The following is a 20,108-nucleotide window of genomic DNA, read 5'->3' as shown; positions in this document are numbered from 1 at the left end:
AATTTGTTTTCTTTTTCTTTTATAATTATATTTCATTGATTATGTTATTACATTTGTCCCAAGTTTTCCCCCTTTGACCTCCTCTACTCAGCACTCTGCACATCCCCAGGCAATCCCCACACCATGGTTCATGTCCAGGGATCAGGCACACAAGTTCTTTTGGTTATTCCATTTCCTATACTGTACTTTACATCCCCACAGCTATTCTGTAATTACCTATTTGTACTTCTTAATCCCCTCGCCTCTTCACCCATTTTCCCACAGCCCCCTTCCATCCAGTAACCATCAAAATACTCTTCTTAGCCATGATTCTGTATCTGTTCTTGTTTGGTTTCTTTTTTAGATTTAATTGTTGATAGATATGTATTTATTGCCATTTTATTGTTCATAATTTTTGTCTTCTTTTTCTTAAATAAGTCCTTTTTTTTAGATTTATTTATTTATTTTTAGAGAGGGAAGGAAGGGAGAAAGAGAGAGAGAAACATCAATGTGCGGTTGCTGGGGGCCATGGCCTGAAACCCAGGCATGTGGCCTGACTGGGAATCGAACCTGCAACACTTTGGTTCACAGCCCGCGCTCAATCCACTGAGCTATGCTAGCCAGGGCTAAATAAGTCCTTTTAACATATCATATAATAATGGTTTGGTGATGATGAACTTCTTTATGTTTTACTTGTCTGGGAAGCTCTTTATCTGCCCTTCAATTCTAAATGATAGCTTTGCTGGTAGAGCAGCCTTGGCTGTAGTTCCCTGCTTTACATGACTTTCAATATTCCTTGCTAGTTTCTTCTAGCTTGCAAAGTTTCTTTTGAGAAATCAGCTGACATTCTTATGGGGACTCCCTGTAGGTAATTAACTACTTTTCTCTTGCTGCTTTTATGATTCTCTCTCTATCTTTAACCTTTGGCATTTTAATTATGATGTGTCTTGGAGTGGGCCTCTTTGCATCCATCTTGGTTGAGACTCTCTGTATTTCCTGGCCTTGCATGTCTGTTTCCTTTCCCAAATCAGGGAAGAGTTCTTTCATTATTGTTTCAAATAGATCTCCAATTTCTTGCTCTTTCTCTTCTCCTTCTTGTACCCCTATGATGCCAGTGTTGGAATGCTTGAAGCGGTACCAGAGACTGTTTACACTATCCTTAGGGATTTTTTTTTGGGGGGGGGGGCTTTTTCTTCTTCTTGTTCCGATTGGTTGTTTTTCACTTCTTTGTATTCCACATCATTGATTTGATTCTCAGTTTCATCCACTTGACTGTTGTTACCCTGTAAATTGTTTGTTATTTAAATTAGTATATCCTTCATTTCTGACTGGATCTTTTTTATGCTGCTGAGGTCCTCACTAAGTTCCTTGAGCATCCTTAAAACTAGTGTTTTAAATCTGCATCTGATAGATTGCTTATCTCCATTTTGTTTAGTTCTTTTTCTGGAGTTTTGATCTGTTCTTTCATTTGGGCCATGTTTCTTTGTCTCCTCATTTGGCAGCCTCTGTGTGTTTGTTTTTATGTATTAGGTAAGACTCCCTGTCTTGGAAGTGTGGCCTGATGTAGTAGGTGTCCTGTAGGGTCAAGTGGCACAGCCTCCCCTATCACCTAAGCTGGGTACTCGAGGTATGCCCTTGTGTGAGCTGAGTATACCCTCCTCTTGTAATTGAGCTTTGGTTTCTGTTGGCAGATCAATGGGAGGGATTTACCCAGGCCAGTTAGCTGCAAGGATTGGCTGTGACCACTTACCACCAATTTCTGCCCACCATGGGGGATCAGCTGTGCAGGATCAGGGTGATGGTGTTCTGATGATGTCTGTACTACCCACTGGGTGTGTAGGCCCTGTGGTTTTCTGGGTGGTGCAGGCCAAGGTCAGCCCCCATCTGTGTTTTGCCTGGGGCCATCCTGCCTGAGCTACAAAGCAATTTGAGATGGCTGCTACTGGTGCTGGGCTTGTAGATTTTCTGGTGAAGCCAAGCAGTAAATCTAGGTTGGCTACTGCTAGTGCTGGGCCTGGGGCCCCTTAGCAAGAGGTTCGGGGGCTAGGGACTCATTGAGGCTGGTTGTTGCTAGTTTGAAAGATTTTAAGATGTTGTGAAGCATGAGCCAAGGCCAGCCATTCATATGGAAAAGCCACTGTCAATAGCTGTAAGTTGGGTGGGACAGAGCTTCAGGGGATCTCCAGGGTGGGGCAAAGAGTATTAGCCAGGTTGATGGAGTCTCAGATCTGGCACCCATCTGCTAGCTCTGTGGCTCTGTGAGGGGAGGGTCAAAAAAGGGACAGTGGCCTCTGTCTGCCTTTCTGTCTGGAAGAAAGTTGTCCCCTAGCTTTCACCTTGATGCCACACACTTCAGTTTCTCCCCATATGCCACTGGTGCCTTTCATGCTGCTACCCTGGTGCTGGAGCTCAGAGGGAGTGAGTCTGAGTAGGTGAATCCCTCTGTGGGTTCTTTAAGAGGAACTGCTTGGGACTCCAGAAGTTTATTCCACCAACTCAGTTTCCACTGGTTTTTGCATCCAGAAGTTATGGAGGCTTATCTTCCTGTCACTGAAACCTTGGGCTGGGGGGCCTGTTGTGAGGATGGGACTCCTTGCTTCCAAGATATCCCTCCTGAACTTTTAGGCACCACATGTCAATGTGGGACCAGCCTGTTCTGTGTCTGTGCCCTCCTACCAGTCTGGATGGATGTGGTTTCTTTAATTCTGTAGTTGTCAGACATCCACTCAACTTGATTTCTGATGGTTCTAAGTAATGGTTTATTCTACTTTTCAATTGTAGTTGGCAGTTCATCATTTTTAATAGCTGAAGAATAAAAAAACTGAACTGCCTCTTATACAGTTTAAGTATTTATCAGTAATAGACTGGTAATAAAATGAATACAGCTTTTAAAGGTATAACAGATATTGATATCTAAATTCTAAATAGAAGAAATTCCAAGATATATTTTTAAATTAAAAAATGTAACTTATTGTTTATAGTATCCTTCTGTCTGAGTTTAAAAATTTAATACACACATACACATCATTATAGAATATTCTGAAAGGGTACACAAGTAACTTTACAGTGGTTGCCTCTGGAAAGGGTTGGAAGTTTAGTTTTCATTATATATCCCTTGAGATTATTTACATTTTTTGCTATATGCACATATTATGTTTTTCATTTTTAAAATTGTTAATTAAAGAATAAAGCAACACTTTGACATAAAATGCAATCTTTTAAAAAAGCTTAGGAATGGAATGTACTGGCAGCATGACAGCGAAACTCAATCAGATGACATTGTTTTCTGAACCTGTGATTGGAATGGTTTTTAGTTCTGGTTGACAGAGTAAGGAATAACATTAACATCTAAAATCTTAAATGGTCTTGAAGGCTCTTATTGACCTCTCCTTTTATTACTCTTCTCCTTACTCTTCCTCCAAAATGCCAAACAGCACTGGTTGAGGGCTTTGCTTGATCCTGCTACCTGTACCCTGTTCCTTCAGATACCTACAAGGCATATAACAAACCCTTCAGGTTTGTGCTTCAGTGTTGCCTTAGAGAAAGGCCTTTCTCAACCCCCCTACATAAAATAGATTATAACAGAGAGTCTTGGTCATTTTGGGATTCCATTAGAAAAATAACATAGACTAGGTGGCCTAAACAACCAAAATTTATTTCTTATAGTTCTGGAGGCTGTTAAGTCCAAGATCAAGGTGCTGGTCAGTTTCTTCCTGGTTATGTCCTCACGTGACAAAAAGAGAGAGAGCAATCACCTCTCTCTTGTCTTTTCTACTAAGATCATCTCATTTATGAGGGGTCTACCCTCATGGTCTAGTTATCTCCCAAAGGCCCAGCATCCAAATGCCATCACAGCAGGGATTAGAGTTTCAACAGGAATCATAGGGGGACACAAACATTCGGTCCAAAGCACAGAGTAACTTCTGCCATCTCTCTGGCCCCTCCTTACCCTGTTCTTCCTCATTTTTCTTCATAGCACTTACCACCTGGTTATTTATATATATGTATAAAATTTCTCAAGGTCAGGCACTTTTTCTGTTGTATTATATTCCCTAGTGCTTATGACACATAGCAGATGCCCAATAAATACTTAGTAAATGAAAGATGAACAAAGTTTTTGAATGAGTTGCATTTTTGAAATTTTAAAAGATACTATCACATATCTCTGATAAAACCAAAGCTTTTAAGTTTCTTCCTGCAAGATCTTACCTTTCAGTGAAACATTTAAACAGTTAATTTTCTTTGGCAGAGCAAGAATATGATCCTGGACCAAGCCTTTAAATATATAACAGAATTGAAAAGGCAAAATGATGAACTCCTGCTTAATGGAGGAAACAATGAACAAGGTAAGTATTTTTTTTCCTGTTTGTTGTTTGTGGTTTTTTGTTGTTGTTTTTTTAATGTTCAGTCCTTTGTGTCACAACCAACTTATATTAGTATACAGAAGGCTTTTTTGAGCAAAAACCTTAGTAAGCCATGCATTCAGGCAGTCTGGGAGGATAGTGTTGCAAATAAATTCATCTTAGTTTACCTTCTTTCCCCATTCTGTGAGGAGTTCTAATATTGCAGGCATATGTAATTTTGACTTTGGACTACTCTGTGTTTTTTGTTTACTTAACTTACAAATAATGCTGGATCTCCTACATTCTAGTTGGGTCTTCCAGCTAGGGGAAGTCCATAAGAGAATGTATTGGGGGATTCCTGCTCATTGTAACTTAAAAACAAGATAAAGATATGCCTGTGCCAAAACTTAATTGTGAATTTATTCAAAAGGCCACACACTTAGTTTATAGTTGTTTATATCATATATAATGTATGCATTAAACTGATCATTTAATGATATTTGATTTTTAGATAAAGGTGAGTCTTTTTGTGTTATCAAATGAGTCTCTTTTTCCACTTGAACTGGAGAATGGGTTTTCTTATAACAGCTGAAAAGAAAAGTATCACAGGCAAGTGTAAAGGTCACACTGGTAGGCCAGTTTGAATTGTCATTTATTTATGTCTCTGACAAGAGCAGAGAGAATTTCCTGCAACAACTCAGAAGGTCACATTAAAAGGTGAGAAACAAAGGCAGGATTTGTGCAGGTGGTGGCAGTCCTGGGTTGTGTTTAAGGGGAGCAGGAAGAATATTAGAAAGTATATTCAGAAGGTCAAGTTCAGAATTTCCTTGTTTACTTTTATTTTAAAAATTTGTTAAGGATTTTGTTTATTTCTAGAGAGAGGAGAAGGGAGAAATAGAGAGGGACATCACCGTGTGGTTGCCTCTCAAATGCCCCCAATTGGGGATCCGTCCTGCAACCTAGGCAAGTGCCCTGACCAGGAATTGAACCGGCGACCCCTTAGTTCACAGGCTGGCGCTCAATCTACTGAGTCACACCAGCCAGGGCCTTGTTTACTTTTAGTTGGATAACAACTTACCCCTCAATGTGGTCAGCTGTCTTTTGTAGTCCAGACCCTGTCTTATAATGCTGTCAGGTTGTTAGGTACATCGTCTGTGTTTGAGGCACCCCATAAAAGGGATGTTAAGGCTAGAATGACTTTTCTGATTAGAGCCTCTTGTTTCACAGCCCAGTGGCTGAGACAATTAAGTTACCTTAGAGAAAAGAGAAACTATTGAAAAAATACAAGTTGCATAGGGCTCAGAAAGAGCTGAACAGCACAGCCAGGGGTTCAAGCAGCAAATGAGACAGCTTAGGTGTGACCGTGTTGCCATTTCTGTCCTTTCTTTGGTTCTTCTTTGCGTATCTCTTCTGTTTTCTTCCATCTCCCAGCATGTTTCTCCACATGCTTCCAGAGCACATGACAGTCTAGAGAGTGGTCCGAGCAGTGGCCTTGGGAGTCAGGCCCACTTGGGTTTGTGTGTCGGTTTCATTTATCACTCACCTACCTCTGGCCAGTTACTTAACCTTTCCAAGTCTGTTTCCTTATTTTAAAATGAGGATAATCATAGTATCTATCTGGTTGACTTTAGACAAATTCCATAACTGCTCTGAGCTTGTCTCTCACATCTGAAATGGTGATGACAATAGATAGTTCCCATCTTGTGGTGGTTATGAAGATTAAAAGAGATAATTCTGGTAAAGCACTTAAAGTCTGACACATAGTAAAAGTTCGATAAATATTATCTGTTGTGATTGTTGTTATTATTAAATGAAACAATGAATGAAAAGTGCCAGGCATATATAGTAAGCGTGCAGTGAGTAACAACAACCATTATTATTCTGTCCATAATGATTATTTTAATTTCTAATGTCCATGGCACATTGACACTTTTTCCCCTGTGTCTCTTAGTCTAAATATCTGAGGAAAATAATCTGCTAGTCTTAATTTATCCTTGTCAGAACAGAACTTTGCATTTCAGGCTACCTCATAGGGCGTTGTCCTTAAGGATTGTCTGTTTTTGACAGGGGAGTGGGGAGAGTACCTATCACTATGGCAAGGCAGGTGGGGATGTGTGGGGTCACAGAGCATAAATAGCAGCAGCCTAGGCTGCTCCGTTAGTAGAGTCCATGGGTGAGGCTGTCTCTCTTAGGAAGGAATAGGGGTATGACAGAAACCTTCATTACTCAGTAGTGTACATACATGGGCCCTGCCGAGGAAAAGACAAGTTTCGTTGTTGATGCTTTCCTCCATGCTCTACCACTTTACTTCTTACGTGTTCTGCTTGGTCTTTGTTGTTTAAAAGGGTAAAATAGAAACTAGTATAAAGCCATTTATAAAAGAGACTATTACCACTATAAGTAGGGTTAGCTGTTGTAGCATTTAAATGGTGTTATATCAATGTTCAGTGTTACATTCCTAGCATGTTACCATGATGTCAGTATGTCTTCTGTTGCTTTACCTTCGTAGCTGCCATATTGGGAATTTTTGAATTGGGAGTTTTAACATTTCTACATTATGAGTGATTCTCGACCTTTGAATTACTGATCTTTAAGAATATATACTTTTAAAATATGGGACAGAGTTTTGAGATACCATTCTAAAAAGAAGAAAGCTTGTATTAAGACATGCTGGATATTCTCAGCATGAGGTATTTAGAATGCTAGAATTAGATTTCTGTAGTTTTAGTATACAGTTCTTAAGTTATTATAAATACTGACATTTACAGGTAACTGTTTTGTTTTTATTTTTAATATTGTAGCTGAAGAAATTAAAAAGCTACGTAAACAACTGGAAGAAATTCAAAAGGAAAATGGTCGATATATTGAATTACTAAAAGCAAATGACATATGTTTATATGATGATCCCACAATCCACTGGAAAGGAAATCTTAAAAACGCCAAGGTCTCTGTTGTTATTCCCAGTGACCAGGTTCAAAAAAATATTATTGTTTATTCCAATGGGAGTCAGCCTGGTGGAAACAGCCAGGGAACAGCTGTTCAGGGGATCACCTTTAATGTTGGTCATAATTTACAAAAGCAAACCGCCAATGTGGTGCCAGTACAGAGGACTTGCAATCTTGTGACTCCTGTGTCTATTTCTGGAGTTTACCCCTCTGAAAACAAGCCATGGCCTCAGACTGCAGTTTCTGCATTGGCTGCCAACCAGCCTGTTCCTCTTTGTCTTCCTGCTACCATTCCTGCTCAAAATATTCTCGAGCTTTCCACCTCTGAAAGTGAATCAAATGTTCTTGGTGCCACCACTGGCTCCCTGATTGCTATTCCTGTTGGACCTGAACCTCAACAACATCGTCCCTCGCACACAAGTCTAAATGACCAAAATTCTTCTGAAAGTAAGAATGGGCAAGAGAACCCCAAATTATTGAAGAAAATGGTCCCTTGTGCCACAAGCATCCCCTCCAGCTCTTCAGCAGCAGCCACTAAAGTGAACCATGGAGGCAAGACCTGCCCGAGCGTACCGGATCTCAGAAGTGATTTTCAAACTACCTTTGTTGTTTCAGTTACCACCACAGTCTGTTCCCAGCCTCCTAGATCTTCAAGTGATTCCTGTCCAATGAGCATTAGCAAGGGTACAGACTCAGCAAGTGTCAGCACAACGGTGGCCCCACCTGCCCCTGGAGGAGGGAAGACCACCAGTCCCATAAGCACTCTTTCTGCAAACCCTTTGGATAATGGCTGGGCTCGCTCTTGTTCTTTACCTTCTTCAGCTGTTAGTGCTTCAGATATGAAAAACATTAATAGCCTTACTCGAATTTCATCAGCTGGAAATACACAGACAACATGGACTACTTTGCAACTGGCAGGAAACACTATTCAGCCCTTAAGCCAGACACCATCTTCTGCTGTGACTTCAGTACTAAATGAGTCTGGTACTAGCCCCACCACAACAAACCACAGTAGACACGGATCTACTGGCATCAACTTGAATAATTCCTTTCCAGCAGATGGGCAGCCAGTTGAGCAAGTAATTGTAACCTTGCCTTCTTGTCCATCCTTACCTATGCAGCCACTAATTGCCCAGCCACAAGTTAAGTCTCAGCCCCCCCAAAATATCCTTCCATTGAATTCAGCAATGCAAGTGATTCATATGGCTCAGCCAGTGGGGACAGCTGTTAATGCAGCTCCAGCTAATCAAAATGTTATCATTCTTCAGCCTCCCAGCACCACTCCATGCCCAACAGTGATGAGGGCAGAGGTTGCTAACCAAACCGTAGGTCAGCAGATAGTAATTATACAGGCAGCTAATCAGAATCATTTGCCACTCCTCTCAGCTCCACCTCCTGGTAATGTTCGGCTCCCTGTCAATGGAACCAGTGCTATCATAGGATCTAATTCAGTGCAAAATGTTTCAACTCCACAGACTTTTGGGGGAAAGCATCTTGTCCACATATTACCAAGACCTTCATCATTATCAACATCTAATTCAACACAAACTTTTTCTGTTACCATGTCAAACCAACAACAGCCTCAAACCATTTCTTTAAATGGACAGCTCTTTGCTTTGCAGCCTGTGATGTCTTCATCAGGCACTACAAACCAAAACCCTATGCAAATTATTCAGCCTACCACCAGCGAAGATCCAAATACCAACGTTGCCCTGAATACGTTTGGCGCTTTGGCCAGCCTCAATCAAAGCATATCACAGATGGCTGGGCAAAGCTGTGTACAATTGTCTATTAGCCAGCCTGCCAACCCTCAAACTGCTGCAAATAGTCAAACCACCCCAGCTAACTGTGTTTCATTAACAGCAACTGGAGCCTCTCCCGTGACAACGGATAGTTCAGCCACACTACCCAGTATTTATAATCTAGTGACTACTCCTTCAGTGAACACTGTAGTGTGTTTGCCTAACGTGAAATCAAAAAGGTTGAACAAGAAGCCAGGTGTCAAGAAACACTTAGTAGCTAACAAGTCAGCATGCCCCCTAAATCCAGTCAGAGATGTGGGCAAGGCAGACTGCCTCAGCACTGAAGGTTCAGCAGAGCCACCATGTAATGCTGGACTGCTGGAAAGCCCCGCTCTTGTGTTGCCATCTGTTGCTGTGTCCCAGGCAAAGAGTACTGTCAGTGTTTCTGGTTCACATCCTTTGGATGTTCTGAATTCAGAATCAGTGATACCTGAGTCTGTACCCAAATCTAAGTCAGCAGAAGAGTCTAATTCACCTTCCCAAGAATCTATAACAAGTGAACATTTAGCAATGGCCCCAGCAAAATCCAAAGATTCTGCCCCCATAGTGCAACGAGAGACATCTCAGGATAAGCCACCACCTAGTTTGGCATTGTCAGATGTTGCCAAACCCTGTACTTCAGCCAACATGTTGATTTCACCTTCAAATGATCCCCACATTTTGGTTTCTCAGGTTTCTGGTTTGTCTTCTGCCACGAGCACCACAAGTACCGACTCGGTTTCTGAGGTAGAAATCATTGCTGAACCTTGCAGAATTGAGCAAGATTCATCAGATAGAATGCAAGCCCCAGGTCTCTTAAAGGAGCAAGGTTTAACTGCATTACTATCTGGCCTTGCTAAAGAAAAAGACCCTCAGAAATCATCTCTTTCAGTCCAGATGGACCATCCTGACTTTTCTTCCGAAAATTCTAAAATAGTTGATTCAAGTGTTGATTTACATCCCAAACAGGAGTTGTTACTGATGAACAGCGAGGATAGAGATCCAGGACAGCATCATTCCTGCACCCCCGATCACGAGGGTATTCATGGTTCTTTGCTCAGCAGTAGGCAGGCTGACTCTCCCATGTCAACCAGCTCTGGCAGTAGTCGTAGTTTCTCAGTTGCATCCATGCTTCCTGAAACAACCAGAGAGGATGTCACCAGCAATGTAACAACTAATACGTGTGACAGCTGTACCTTTGTAGAGCAAACTGATATAGTTGCTCTTGCAGCAAGAGCTATTTTTGACCAGGAAAACCTTGAGAAGGGAAGAGCTGGCACCCAGGCTGATACAAGGGAAGTTACTTCAAAGCCTTCTGAAGCATCATCTTTAGAAGGAGACCAGCCTTTCAAAACACATATCTCTAAAGAGAATGGCCCATGTCAGGCAGAATCAACACCAAATGAATTTAATTCTCAGGATTCAATTGAAGCAACTATGGAGAGGCCCCTTGAAAAACCAAGTTGCTCTGTAGGAATTAAAACATCAAATGCCTCTTTGCAGGTTTCCACTTCTCAGCCACCAAACGTCACCAGTTTAAGTGTGAATAATCTTATCCATCAGAGCAGCATCAGCCATCCTCTCGTCAGCTGTGCTGGATTAACCCAAACTTCAGAGCAAACAGCTGTTCCTGCTACAGTTAATCTGACTGTTTCATCTAGTTCCTATGGCAGTCAGCCTCCTGGACCATCTCTGGTTGAATATTCCCAAGAACAACTAAGTACTATGACTGGTACTATACCAAATCCACAGATTCAAGAGCCACTCTTAAAGCCAAGTCATGAAAGCCGTAAGGACTCTGCTAAACGTGCTGTCCAAGATGACCTTCTACTGTCTTCAGCTAAACGTCAAAAGCATTGTCAGCCAGCCTCTCTCAGGCTTGAAGGTATGTCCCTGATGAGCCGAACTCCAGACAGCATTTCTGATCAAACTCAAATTATGGTTAATCAGATTCCTCCCAACTCTTCAAATTCAGTTGTGCCTATTAGCAACCCAGCACATGCAGATGGCCTTACACGATTATTTCCACCTACTAACAACTTTGTGGCCCCTGCACTGAGGCAAACTGAAGTTCAGTGCAGTTCTCAGCCTTCAGTTGCTGAGCAGCAACAAACCCAGGCCAGTCAGCATTTGCAGGCCCTGCAACAGCATGTTCCAGCTCAAGGGGTATCTCACCTGCACAGTAACCATCTCTACTTAAAGCAGCAGCAGCAGCAGCAGCAGCAGCAGCAGCAGCAGCAGCAGCAGCAAGCAGGACAGTTAAGAGAGAGGCATCATTTATATCAACTGCAGCATCACATACCCCATGCAGAGAGCTCTGTCCACTCTCAGCCCCATAATGTCCACCAGCAGAGAACTCTGCAACAGGAAGTTCAGATGCAGAAAAAGAGGAATCTTGTTCAGGGCACTCAGGCCTCCCAGCTTTCCTTACAGCCAAAGCACCATGGGACTGACCAATCCCGACCCAAGAGTGGTCAGCCACATCCCCACCATCAGCAGATACAGCAACAGATGCAGCAACACTTTGGAAGCTCCCAGCCAGAGAAGAGCTGTGAAAACCCTTCAACTAGCCGGAACCACCATAACCATCCCCAGAACCATCTCAATCAAGATATTCTGCACCAGCAGCAGGATGTTGGAAGCAGACAGCAAGGATCAGGGGTTTCTTCTGAACATGTATCTGGACATAATCCAATGCAGAGGCTCTTGACATCAAGAGGCATAGAGCAGCAAATGGTGTCCCAACCAAGTATTGTGACTAGACCTTCAGATATGACCTGTACTCCACACAGACCAGAGAGAAATAGAGTTTCAAGTTATTCTGCTGAGGCACTCATTGGAAAGACATCTTCTAATTCAGAGCAGAGAATGGGTATATCGATTCAGGGTTCTAGAGTTTCAGATCAGCTTGAAATGAGAAGTTATCTTGATGTACCCAGAAATAAGGGTTTGGCCATTCATAATATGCAGGGTCGTGTGGACCATAACGTTGCCTCAGAGATCCGCCTTTCTGACTGCCAGACATTTAAACCCACTGGATCCATTCAACAGCCCCAGAGTAACTTTGAAGTGCAGTCTTCAAGAAATAATGAAATAGGTAACTCTGTATCGTCAATGAGGAGTATGCAGTCTCAGGCTTTTCGAATTAGTCAAAACCCTGGTCCACCACCAATTGACCGCCAAAAGAGATTACCTTATCCACCAGTTCAGAGCATCCCAACAGGAAATGCTATCCCAGCAAGGGACAGTGAAAATACATGTCATCAAAGTTTCATGCAGAGTTTACTTGCCCCCCACCTTAGTGATCAGGTCATTGGAAGCCAGAGATCACTCTCAGAACATCAGAGGAATACACAGTGTGGTCCATCCCCTGCTATTGAATATAATTGTCCCCCAACTCATGAAAGTGTCCATATTAGAAGAGAGAGTGAAAATCAGAATAGGGAAAGTTGTGATATGTCCTTAGGTGCAATTAACACCAGGAACAGCACCTTGAATATTCCTTTTTCAAGTTCTTCTTCCTCAGGAGATATTCAAGGCCGAAACACAAGTCCCAATGTTTCTGTACAGAAGTCCAATCCCATGAGGATTACTGACAGTCATGGGACCAAGGGCCACATGAACCCTCCAGTCACTACCAACATGCATGGGGTTGCAAGGCCAGCTTTGCCACACCCATCTGTGTCTCATGGAAATGCTGATCAAGGGCCTCCTGTACGTCAAACTAATTCTTCAGTTCCTCAGCGATCCAGGCATCCCTTGCAAGATAGCAGTGGTTCCAAAATTCGTCCGCCCGAAAGGAATCGTTCTGGAAACCAAAGGCATAGTAATGTCTTTGATCCAAGTCTTCCCCATCTTCCTCTGTCTGCTAGTGGCAGTATGATTCTTGGACGCCAACAACCCACTACAGAAAAGAGAGGAAGTATTGTTCGTTTCATGCCTGATAGCCCACAAGTACCTAATGATAATTCAGTGCCTGATCAGCATACACTATCACAAAATTTTGGTTTTCCTTTTATTCCTGAGGGTGGCATGAATCCACCAATAAATGCTAATACTTCTTTCATTCCACAGGTTACTCAGCCTAGTGCCACTCGAACTCCAGCCCTCATTCCTGTAGATCCCCAAAATACTTTACCTTCCTTTTATCCCCCGTACTCTCCTGCTCACCCTACACTATCCAATGACATTTCAATCCCCTATTTTTCAAATCAAATGTTCTCAAATCCTAGCACAGAGAAGGTAAACAGTGGAAGTTTAAATAACCGATTTGGGTCAATTTTATCTCCTCCAAGACCTGTTGGTTTTGCTCAACCAAGTTTTCCTCTTCTCCCTGATATGCCACCAATGCACATGACCAACTCTCACTTATCCAATTTCAATATGACATCTTTGTTTCCAGAAATAGCTACAGCTCTTCCCGATGGCTCAGCAATGTCACCTTTGCTTACAATCGCAAACTCCTCCGCCTCTGACTCTTCCAAGCAGTCTACAAACAGACCTGCCCACAACATAAGCCATATTTTAGGTCATGACTGCAGTTCAGCTGTTTAAATACTGATAGACTAAACATAAATGTAACAGGTGAGATCACAACTGTATTTGTGTGTGCATGTACATGCACATGAAGAGGGAGATTGCGCGTGTGTATGCCCTTGTGTTCATATAATCAGTTTCTAGTTACCTTCTGAATGTAGGGAAGCCGTGTCAGAGATGATGCAAATACTAGGTTGTCAAATTACCTTCCATTTTTAATCACATCATGTGCATTTTATATTTTCCAAGCAGATTTGCATTTTGAAGTTTGATTTGTAATCCCTAAATATTAATCAGCTGGAAGCTGGGTGAGAACATCTTGGCATTTGTTGAGTAGTAGGAAGGAACCTGGATTTTGAACTTGATTGTTGAGAGTATGTAAAATAGTTGAAATAGTTGAATTGTTCTCCAAAAATACAGATAATTCTGTGTAGCACAATGGCTTATAACCAAATGCTGGTTATGTCAGCATCTAGAATGGTTTCTTACCCATGGCAGGTGTTGAATTATTATAGAATGAATGTCCATGGTTATAGGCAAGCAGTTAGCAAATAAATGAGTTGTTTAAGGTCATCCATTATTCCCAAGATTTGGATTAGGTAGAGGCTTCTTTCTTAACTATAACAGTAAATTATCTGAGTTTCATGTCTTGTTCCTCAAGTTAGAGACCTATGTTATCCTTTAATGTGCCAAGATCCTTTAAAGCAAAGGTCTTCCTTAAACAGTTAGCCTTAAAAATAGAAAGCTCAAAAAAGTACATAGATACCCTGCATTTTGTGCTTGCATTTTGTATCAGACCATAAGGATAAGAGCAGTTCCATTGTGGAGTTTTACATGCATTCAGTCAAAGATTATTGTTTCATCAATTGTGTTTTGTGTTAATTCATTCTGTTTATTGATCTTGAAGTAAATTCTTTTACATTTGTTTAATCACTAGGGACTGGTCAGTAAACAGTGTGTTTGGAAACATAATTATTTGAGCCTTACTTTAAAAATATTTTGCAAGGTCTTAAGCTCTGTCTTAATTTTCAGTTACTGATATTTATGTTTAAAATATGACATTGTATATTGCATTATTATCCTTCATAGTAGAATTATAATAAGATGAATTTGTTCAATATTTTTCCTGATGGTAGATGTGAAATGGTGCTTCAAAAATTGTCTTTATATATGTCTGTGTGTATGTGTGAATGTGTGTGTGTACACATTGATTTTAAAGTATAAACTGGTCGTTTAAAAATAGGCCTGCCATCTGAAAATGGGAAATTGAGACCCAAGACCTGCTGAAGTATAGAAAAAGTTGATGTAGGGGTTTTAAAAAGCCCTGCTGAAGTTAATAATAAACCTAAAAAAATATATGTATATACTTAGTTTAAGTTTTCAAAATTCAGTATATAAGTCAACAACCATACATGTTCGTATTCTCAAACCCACTACTTTTTGTTGTTATATTCTGCCAAAACTGGGATGGAGTGGGAGAGATGCATATGAATTGTTCTGCCTGCTCTGTTAACAAAGTGAACCCAAGGACCAGCATTTCCTTCCCCCTTCCTTAAAAAAGCCTCCTAGGACTTGGTTAGAGCAGTGAACTCCAGTGAATACCTCTTCTAAAGACTCAGCAAAAGGGTCATCTGTGCCTCTTCAACTGTTCTTAACCAAACTTTCCCATCTACTCATGCTGCCGGCAGAAACAGCTTTCTGGGGGCAAAAATATTGTAAATGAGAAAAACTTTTGTATTTTCTCCCTTCAAAATGGTGGTGGCGAGGAATAGGAGAGCATCATGAATAAATTATTCCAGAAGACCAGATAAACACAGTAGTTAAAAGTTTAAATTGAAAAAAATGTGAGATTTATTACTTGTTTTTAAATTAACTGAGCTTTAAGCTTTAACATTCAAGTTTTTCTTTGTACTTGAAAGATCCAATCTGCTAATTCCAAGGACAGTTTTCAGTGTGTTTGACTGTTCTGTCTCTCACAGTCACACACACACACACACACACACACACGCACACAGTGGGTGGCTAGTGAGTTCTGAAGAACTGGGAACTCTTAGATATAATTGGAACTAAGATAACAAGCTAAGGAGAAACTTAGTTTGAACATCGCAATGAAAAGGCCTCAAAGCCTGGAACTTTCAGATACTTCTCTGTTGCACTGATTGTATTTTTCTCTTCAGCTCTGTTCAGCAGTACAGTTCTCAGAGCTTTCATTCCAAGCCTGTAACGCTTTGATCCTGAATGATTCTTTACCCCTAAAGGCTTATCTGACCACCTGAGGAAAGATGTCACCATCTGCAAGTAATTTGGCCCCTGCTTACATGTAGCTCCAGTTATCTTACAGAAATGTGTGTGTATACATACATATACATATATACATATATATGTATACACACACACACACGAGGTTATTTTACATATGAACTCAAGTCTGTAAGGGTTCCGAGCATAGTAATCTTATTTGACTTAAAAGCACAAGTGTATGAGGTTTACCAGCAGTATTGAGTTCATGATATTAGAGCTACCTGATTTTGGGGGTGGAATTTATCTTAATATCTAGTGATATCTGGATGTCATTTTTGGCAAAGGATTGGCAGAGAGCATAGTCAGTTCTGGTTATAGTAAATTTAATGTTATCCTTGGCTTGCTAATATATGACTATAGCATGTAAAACCATTTCTACGAATAATTTTTTAATTTCTGGAAATACACAAGCTTATGTATGAGTTGTAAATGAGAGTCACTGATTAAGTCAATTTTCTCTTAGTATTATTAATCATATGGAATCAGTTACAGAAAGTGGTTGATTCCTCTAAACATTTAACACAGTAACTTCTAGTGAGGTGAAAACTTTCAGATTTTTCATCATGTATAAACTTTTAGTGTGTGAATCATAGATAAAATGAATCAAGTTTCATGTATTTTTTTTATTTGTACAAACATTGTTTTGGAATGTTTTATACCACTTCAGGACATTTATTTTTTGTTTTTATTGTGAGACCTTCTGGTAGTGTCAGAGATGGTCCCTGTTTCCAAGTAAGGACTGAGAATTTCAGAGTGATCATGCTTTATACAATTTAATATATCAGAACTGTGGAGAGAGAGAGATGAGGAGGAAATGTTCTTTTGCAGCAATTTCCAGTCACATATCAGGGTGAACTTCAATGAGGATGAACTTTTAAAATCAGCTTTTTAAAATAAAAAATTATATAAGCAAACTTACTTAAAATTATTTTAACTATAATTCACTTGCCATGCTCTTGCCTTCTAACATTGGCCATTTCCTGTAGAGGCAGAAATGTCTACACCTGTCCCCCCAAAAATGTGGGAACACATTTAATGGGAGTAAAGTTTTAAAAATTTGAGAAAGGGTAATGACTTATATAAACTTATCTTCTTAGCAATATCCTTCCTTTGACACATAGGTACCTAGGCTCTTATTTTCATCCATCTGATCTATGTTAAACAGGTGGCAGGGAATCTGGTCATTTCCTTAGCATGATGATTACTCCTTTGCCTTGAAACATTTATTGGGCATACCATCTATTGGGTCAGTGTGTGACAGGAAATCATACTCCCAAATCAATGATACCCAATTCCTGATTTTGGGAACTAATAAGTCACCCAATTTCTCAAAACAGAAGTAAGTTAAAATTGATTTAAAATATTTAATGTGCCATATAGTTCTGTTTCTTGTTTTAATAAGCACCCCCCTGCCCTCCATGGAGTGAAGAAAGGGCAAAGCTGATCCCAAAAGACAGCTTTGGGTTGCTATCCTTAGGAACCTGGATGTCGTTGTAAATCTGTTGTCTACATAAACTCTGCCTTTGCCTGGAGGTAATTGCCTATGGCTTTGTACATCCAGAGGGCAGTAGTAATAGCCAGAGAAACTAGTGTGAAGTTACTCTGTGAGTGATGATTTTATGATACGTATATGCACATTAAAGGCCAGAAAATAGTTTCTTGAGATACCTTTTTGGCTACTATTTCTCCTTCACCAGAGTTCGACATAAAGGGGTCCTTTTTTGGACTTAACCATATTTTCCCTGCATTTTATACTTCCTGTGTGAGCCTGAGTGTTTTCTATTGAGTCTGTAGGGGACATCAAGATTAGATTGAGGCAGTCCAGATATCCCAGGAGAAAGGGTTAAGGGCCTTCTTGGACAGAGTTTCTTTCTAGTTCTGCTCACATGCCTCTTCTCTGGTACTGCACTTTACTGAAACTGTGCCTCTGGTCCTAAGACCAGCCATTGGAACATATTGCTCACCTGCTCCTCTGTTATAGCAAAGAACCAGCCAGGATGGCACCTGTCAAGTAATCAAACACCTGGAAGACAAGTACAGTTGATGTTTCTCACTGTTGCCTTATCATTCTCTGAGCCATCTTCGATTCCAAACTTGTAAAAAAAGAAAAAAAACTTACTAGGTAGAAGCAAAACTCCTTTTAAACTCCGCTTGTATGTGATGGTCATCCAGCATCCTTATTTCTAGATTTGTGCAAACAACAATATCCTTATTTATAGATTTGTGTAATCTTTTTCTGTCTTGTGCATGTGTTCAGATGCTACATAAACATGAGCCAACTTGCACTGAAAATATTTGGCATAATATCCAAATTGGTGTTATTTTTGATGACTGCATAAACCTCAGAGATTTCATGAGACACAGAAGATAACTCTATTTGCAATTTAACCTTTTAAAAAATGATCCTGAGTATGTATTTATTTTGGGGGGTCAGCTGTGTGTGTTTGGTTATCCATCATACTATGTCATAGGAACTTAATGTTTACTCCAGCTAGATGCCCTCTTCACTTTTCTGGACCTCTGTTCCCCATCCCCTAAGTCTTAAAACCATTTTTCATCTGTGAGGTCATTGAGGCACTGGACTTGATTATGTTGGTAACTTTTAGGGGGAGTTGAACTGTTGATCTTCCAAGAAGAAAGGGACCAGACAGTGTTGCTTAAAATGCTGCAATTGTGTTACTGTGAAGAAAAGATTTGCTTCCACTTTCAGCAGGCCATAATGTATTCATTCTGGTAAAAAATAGGTGGGAAAATCTGAGAACATAATCACCTTCACAAATTATAGATACACTGGGTGAGAAGCTTACTGTAGAGCAGTCACCAGAAACAAACCTAACTGTAATGCTTTCAGTAGTGTAATATTTGTATCTATTTCCATGCCAGCAATGTCCGCTGTGCACTGTGTCCTATTACTGTAAATCACCTGGTTTATTATTCTAATGGGAGTTAACTTGTTTTGTAATGGAATCCAGAGCAGATATGTATAATATGATCAGGATTGTCCTACTGTTGTAAATAAGAATAGGTCCTGTTTATTTTGACATCTTTTTACAAATGCATTGTATTAGGGTGTGAATATTCTGAACCATGCTCTTGTTTAAAGTTTTGAAATTTTTATTGGTAAATGTAACATTTTAATGGTTGTAATAATTATTTGTATAGATATGAATATAGTATTTTATTTAAGAAAATAAACTTTGCATTTTTGTATTGTGAATTCTATCTTTTCTGACCATTGCATGTGCCACTTCAAGCCTGGTATGAAAATGACTTCTCTTTAAAACTAAAGTCTTACATTCAAGTAATCTTTAACTTTATTTTGCCAAAGTGTCTGAAATAATAACATGACACATTTCCCCTGGGGATTGTGTTGCTGATTAAAGAGTCTACTTCAAATAAATCATAATTATGAGCAGCACTCTATTTTTAGAACAAACTATACACCTCTACGCTTACTGCAAATAATAAAATTAGAATTTCAGATATGGGAGAATATTGAGAGATGATTCAGTTTACACCCTTCCTTGCATATTATAGTGGAGGAAACTGAAGCACAGAACTTGACAAGAATTAGGTCTTTCATTACCACCACGTGAACTTGGTCACCTCTCACCAGCATAAAGTTTGAGGGAGAAAACACGTGGCAGAGGAACTTGTGCAGGATAAAGCTATATAAAGCTTAAGTGCCTATAAATTAAACAATATTATTTAGGGGTAACCTGCAGATGTAAAAATGATAAATTCATGAAGTGATGGGAGTTCAGGATAATGGATATTTTTTAAGAGAGAGGGCGGTAGTATTAAGGACGGTACTTTGAAAATGAAATACTCAGGTGTTTATTGCATTTACACGTGAAGTTTTTGTCTTGCAAATGTATAAATATATCTGCAAATTAAAACAGGTAGGGATCGTTAACTCCCGTATATCCTACAGGAAATTAATAGAATATTTTCCTTGTTCCAGCTTCTTGGGAGCTCAGATTAAAACTCAGTATTCTGGCTACCATGTTATTGCACACTGCCTCTCACACAGGGCATGGATGTGTCATATATTTTGATTACACAGGGAGCCCTAATGTGCCCTAAAGGGTATACAACCCATAAAAATGTAACCATTATGTATAAATTTGATCTCCCTTAGATGAAAGTGCAAATTATATAAAGTTTTGTTGGCTTTCCAGTTTAGTTGGATGTTTGAAGGAAAATGATTTTAATTACCTATC

At 40.1% G+C, this 20,108-nt stretch overlaps 1 protein-coding gene across 4 annotated transcripts in view; it reads left to right on the top strand.

The window, feature by feature from the left end:
• USF3 (upstream transcription factor family member 3) overlaps nucleotides 1-19,160 on the top strand; it is a 59,332-nt gene extending 40,172 nt beyond the window's left edge. For all 4 annotated transcript variants that reach the window (XM_045850802.1, XM_045850800.1, XM_045850799.1 and 1 more), the window contains 2 exons: nucleotides 4,229-4,325; nucleotides 7,124-19,160. In XM_045850802.1, the coding sequence (XP_045706758.1) occupies nucleotides 4,229-4,325; nucleotides 7,124-13,602 (6,576 nt within the window). In that variant the 3' untranslated portion in view covers nucleotides 13,603-19,160. The remainder of the gene's footprint in view (nucleotides 1-4,228; nucleotides 4,326-7,123) is intronic.
• Nucleotides 19,161-20,108: the final 948 nt, after the last annotated feature.

Source organism: Phyllostomus hastatus, unplaced genomic scaffold (assembly GCF_019186645.2).
Source record: "Phyllostomus hastatus isolate PE091 unplaced genomic scaffold, TTU_PhHast_1.1 phas_contig_86, whole genome shotgun sequence".
Classification (NCBI taxonomy): domain Eukaryota; kingdom Metazoa; phylum Chordata; class Mammalia; order Chiroptera; family Phyllostomidae; genus Phyllostomus; species Phyllostomus hastatus.
The sequence above is the reverse complement of the archived record's forward strand: the minus strand, read 5'-3'. Positions and strand labels throughout refer to the sequence as shown.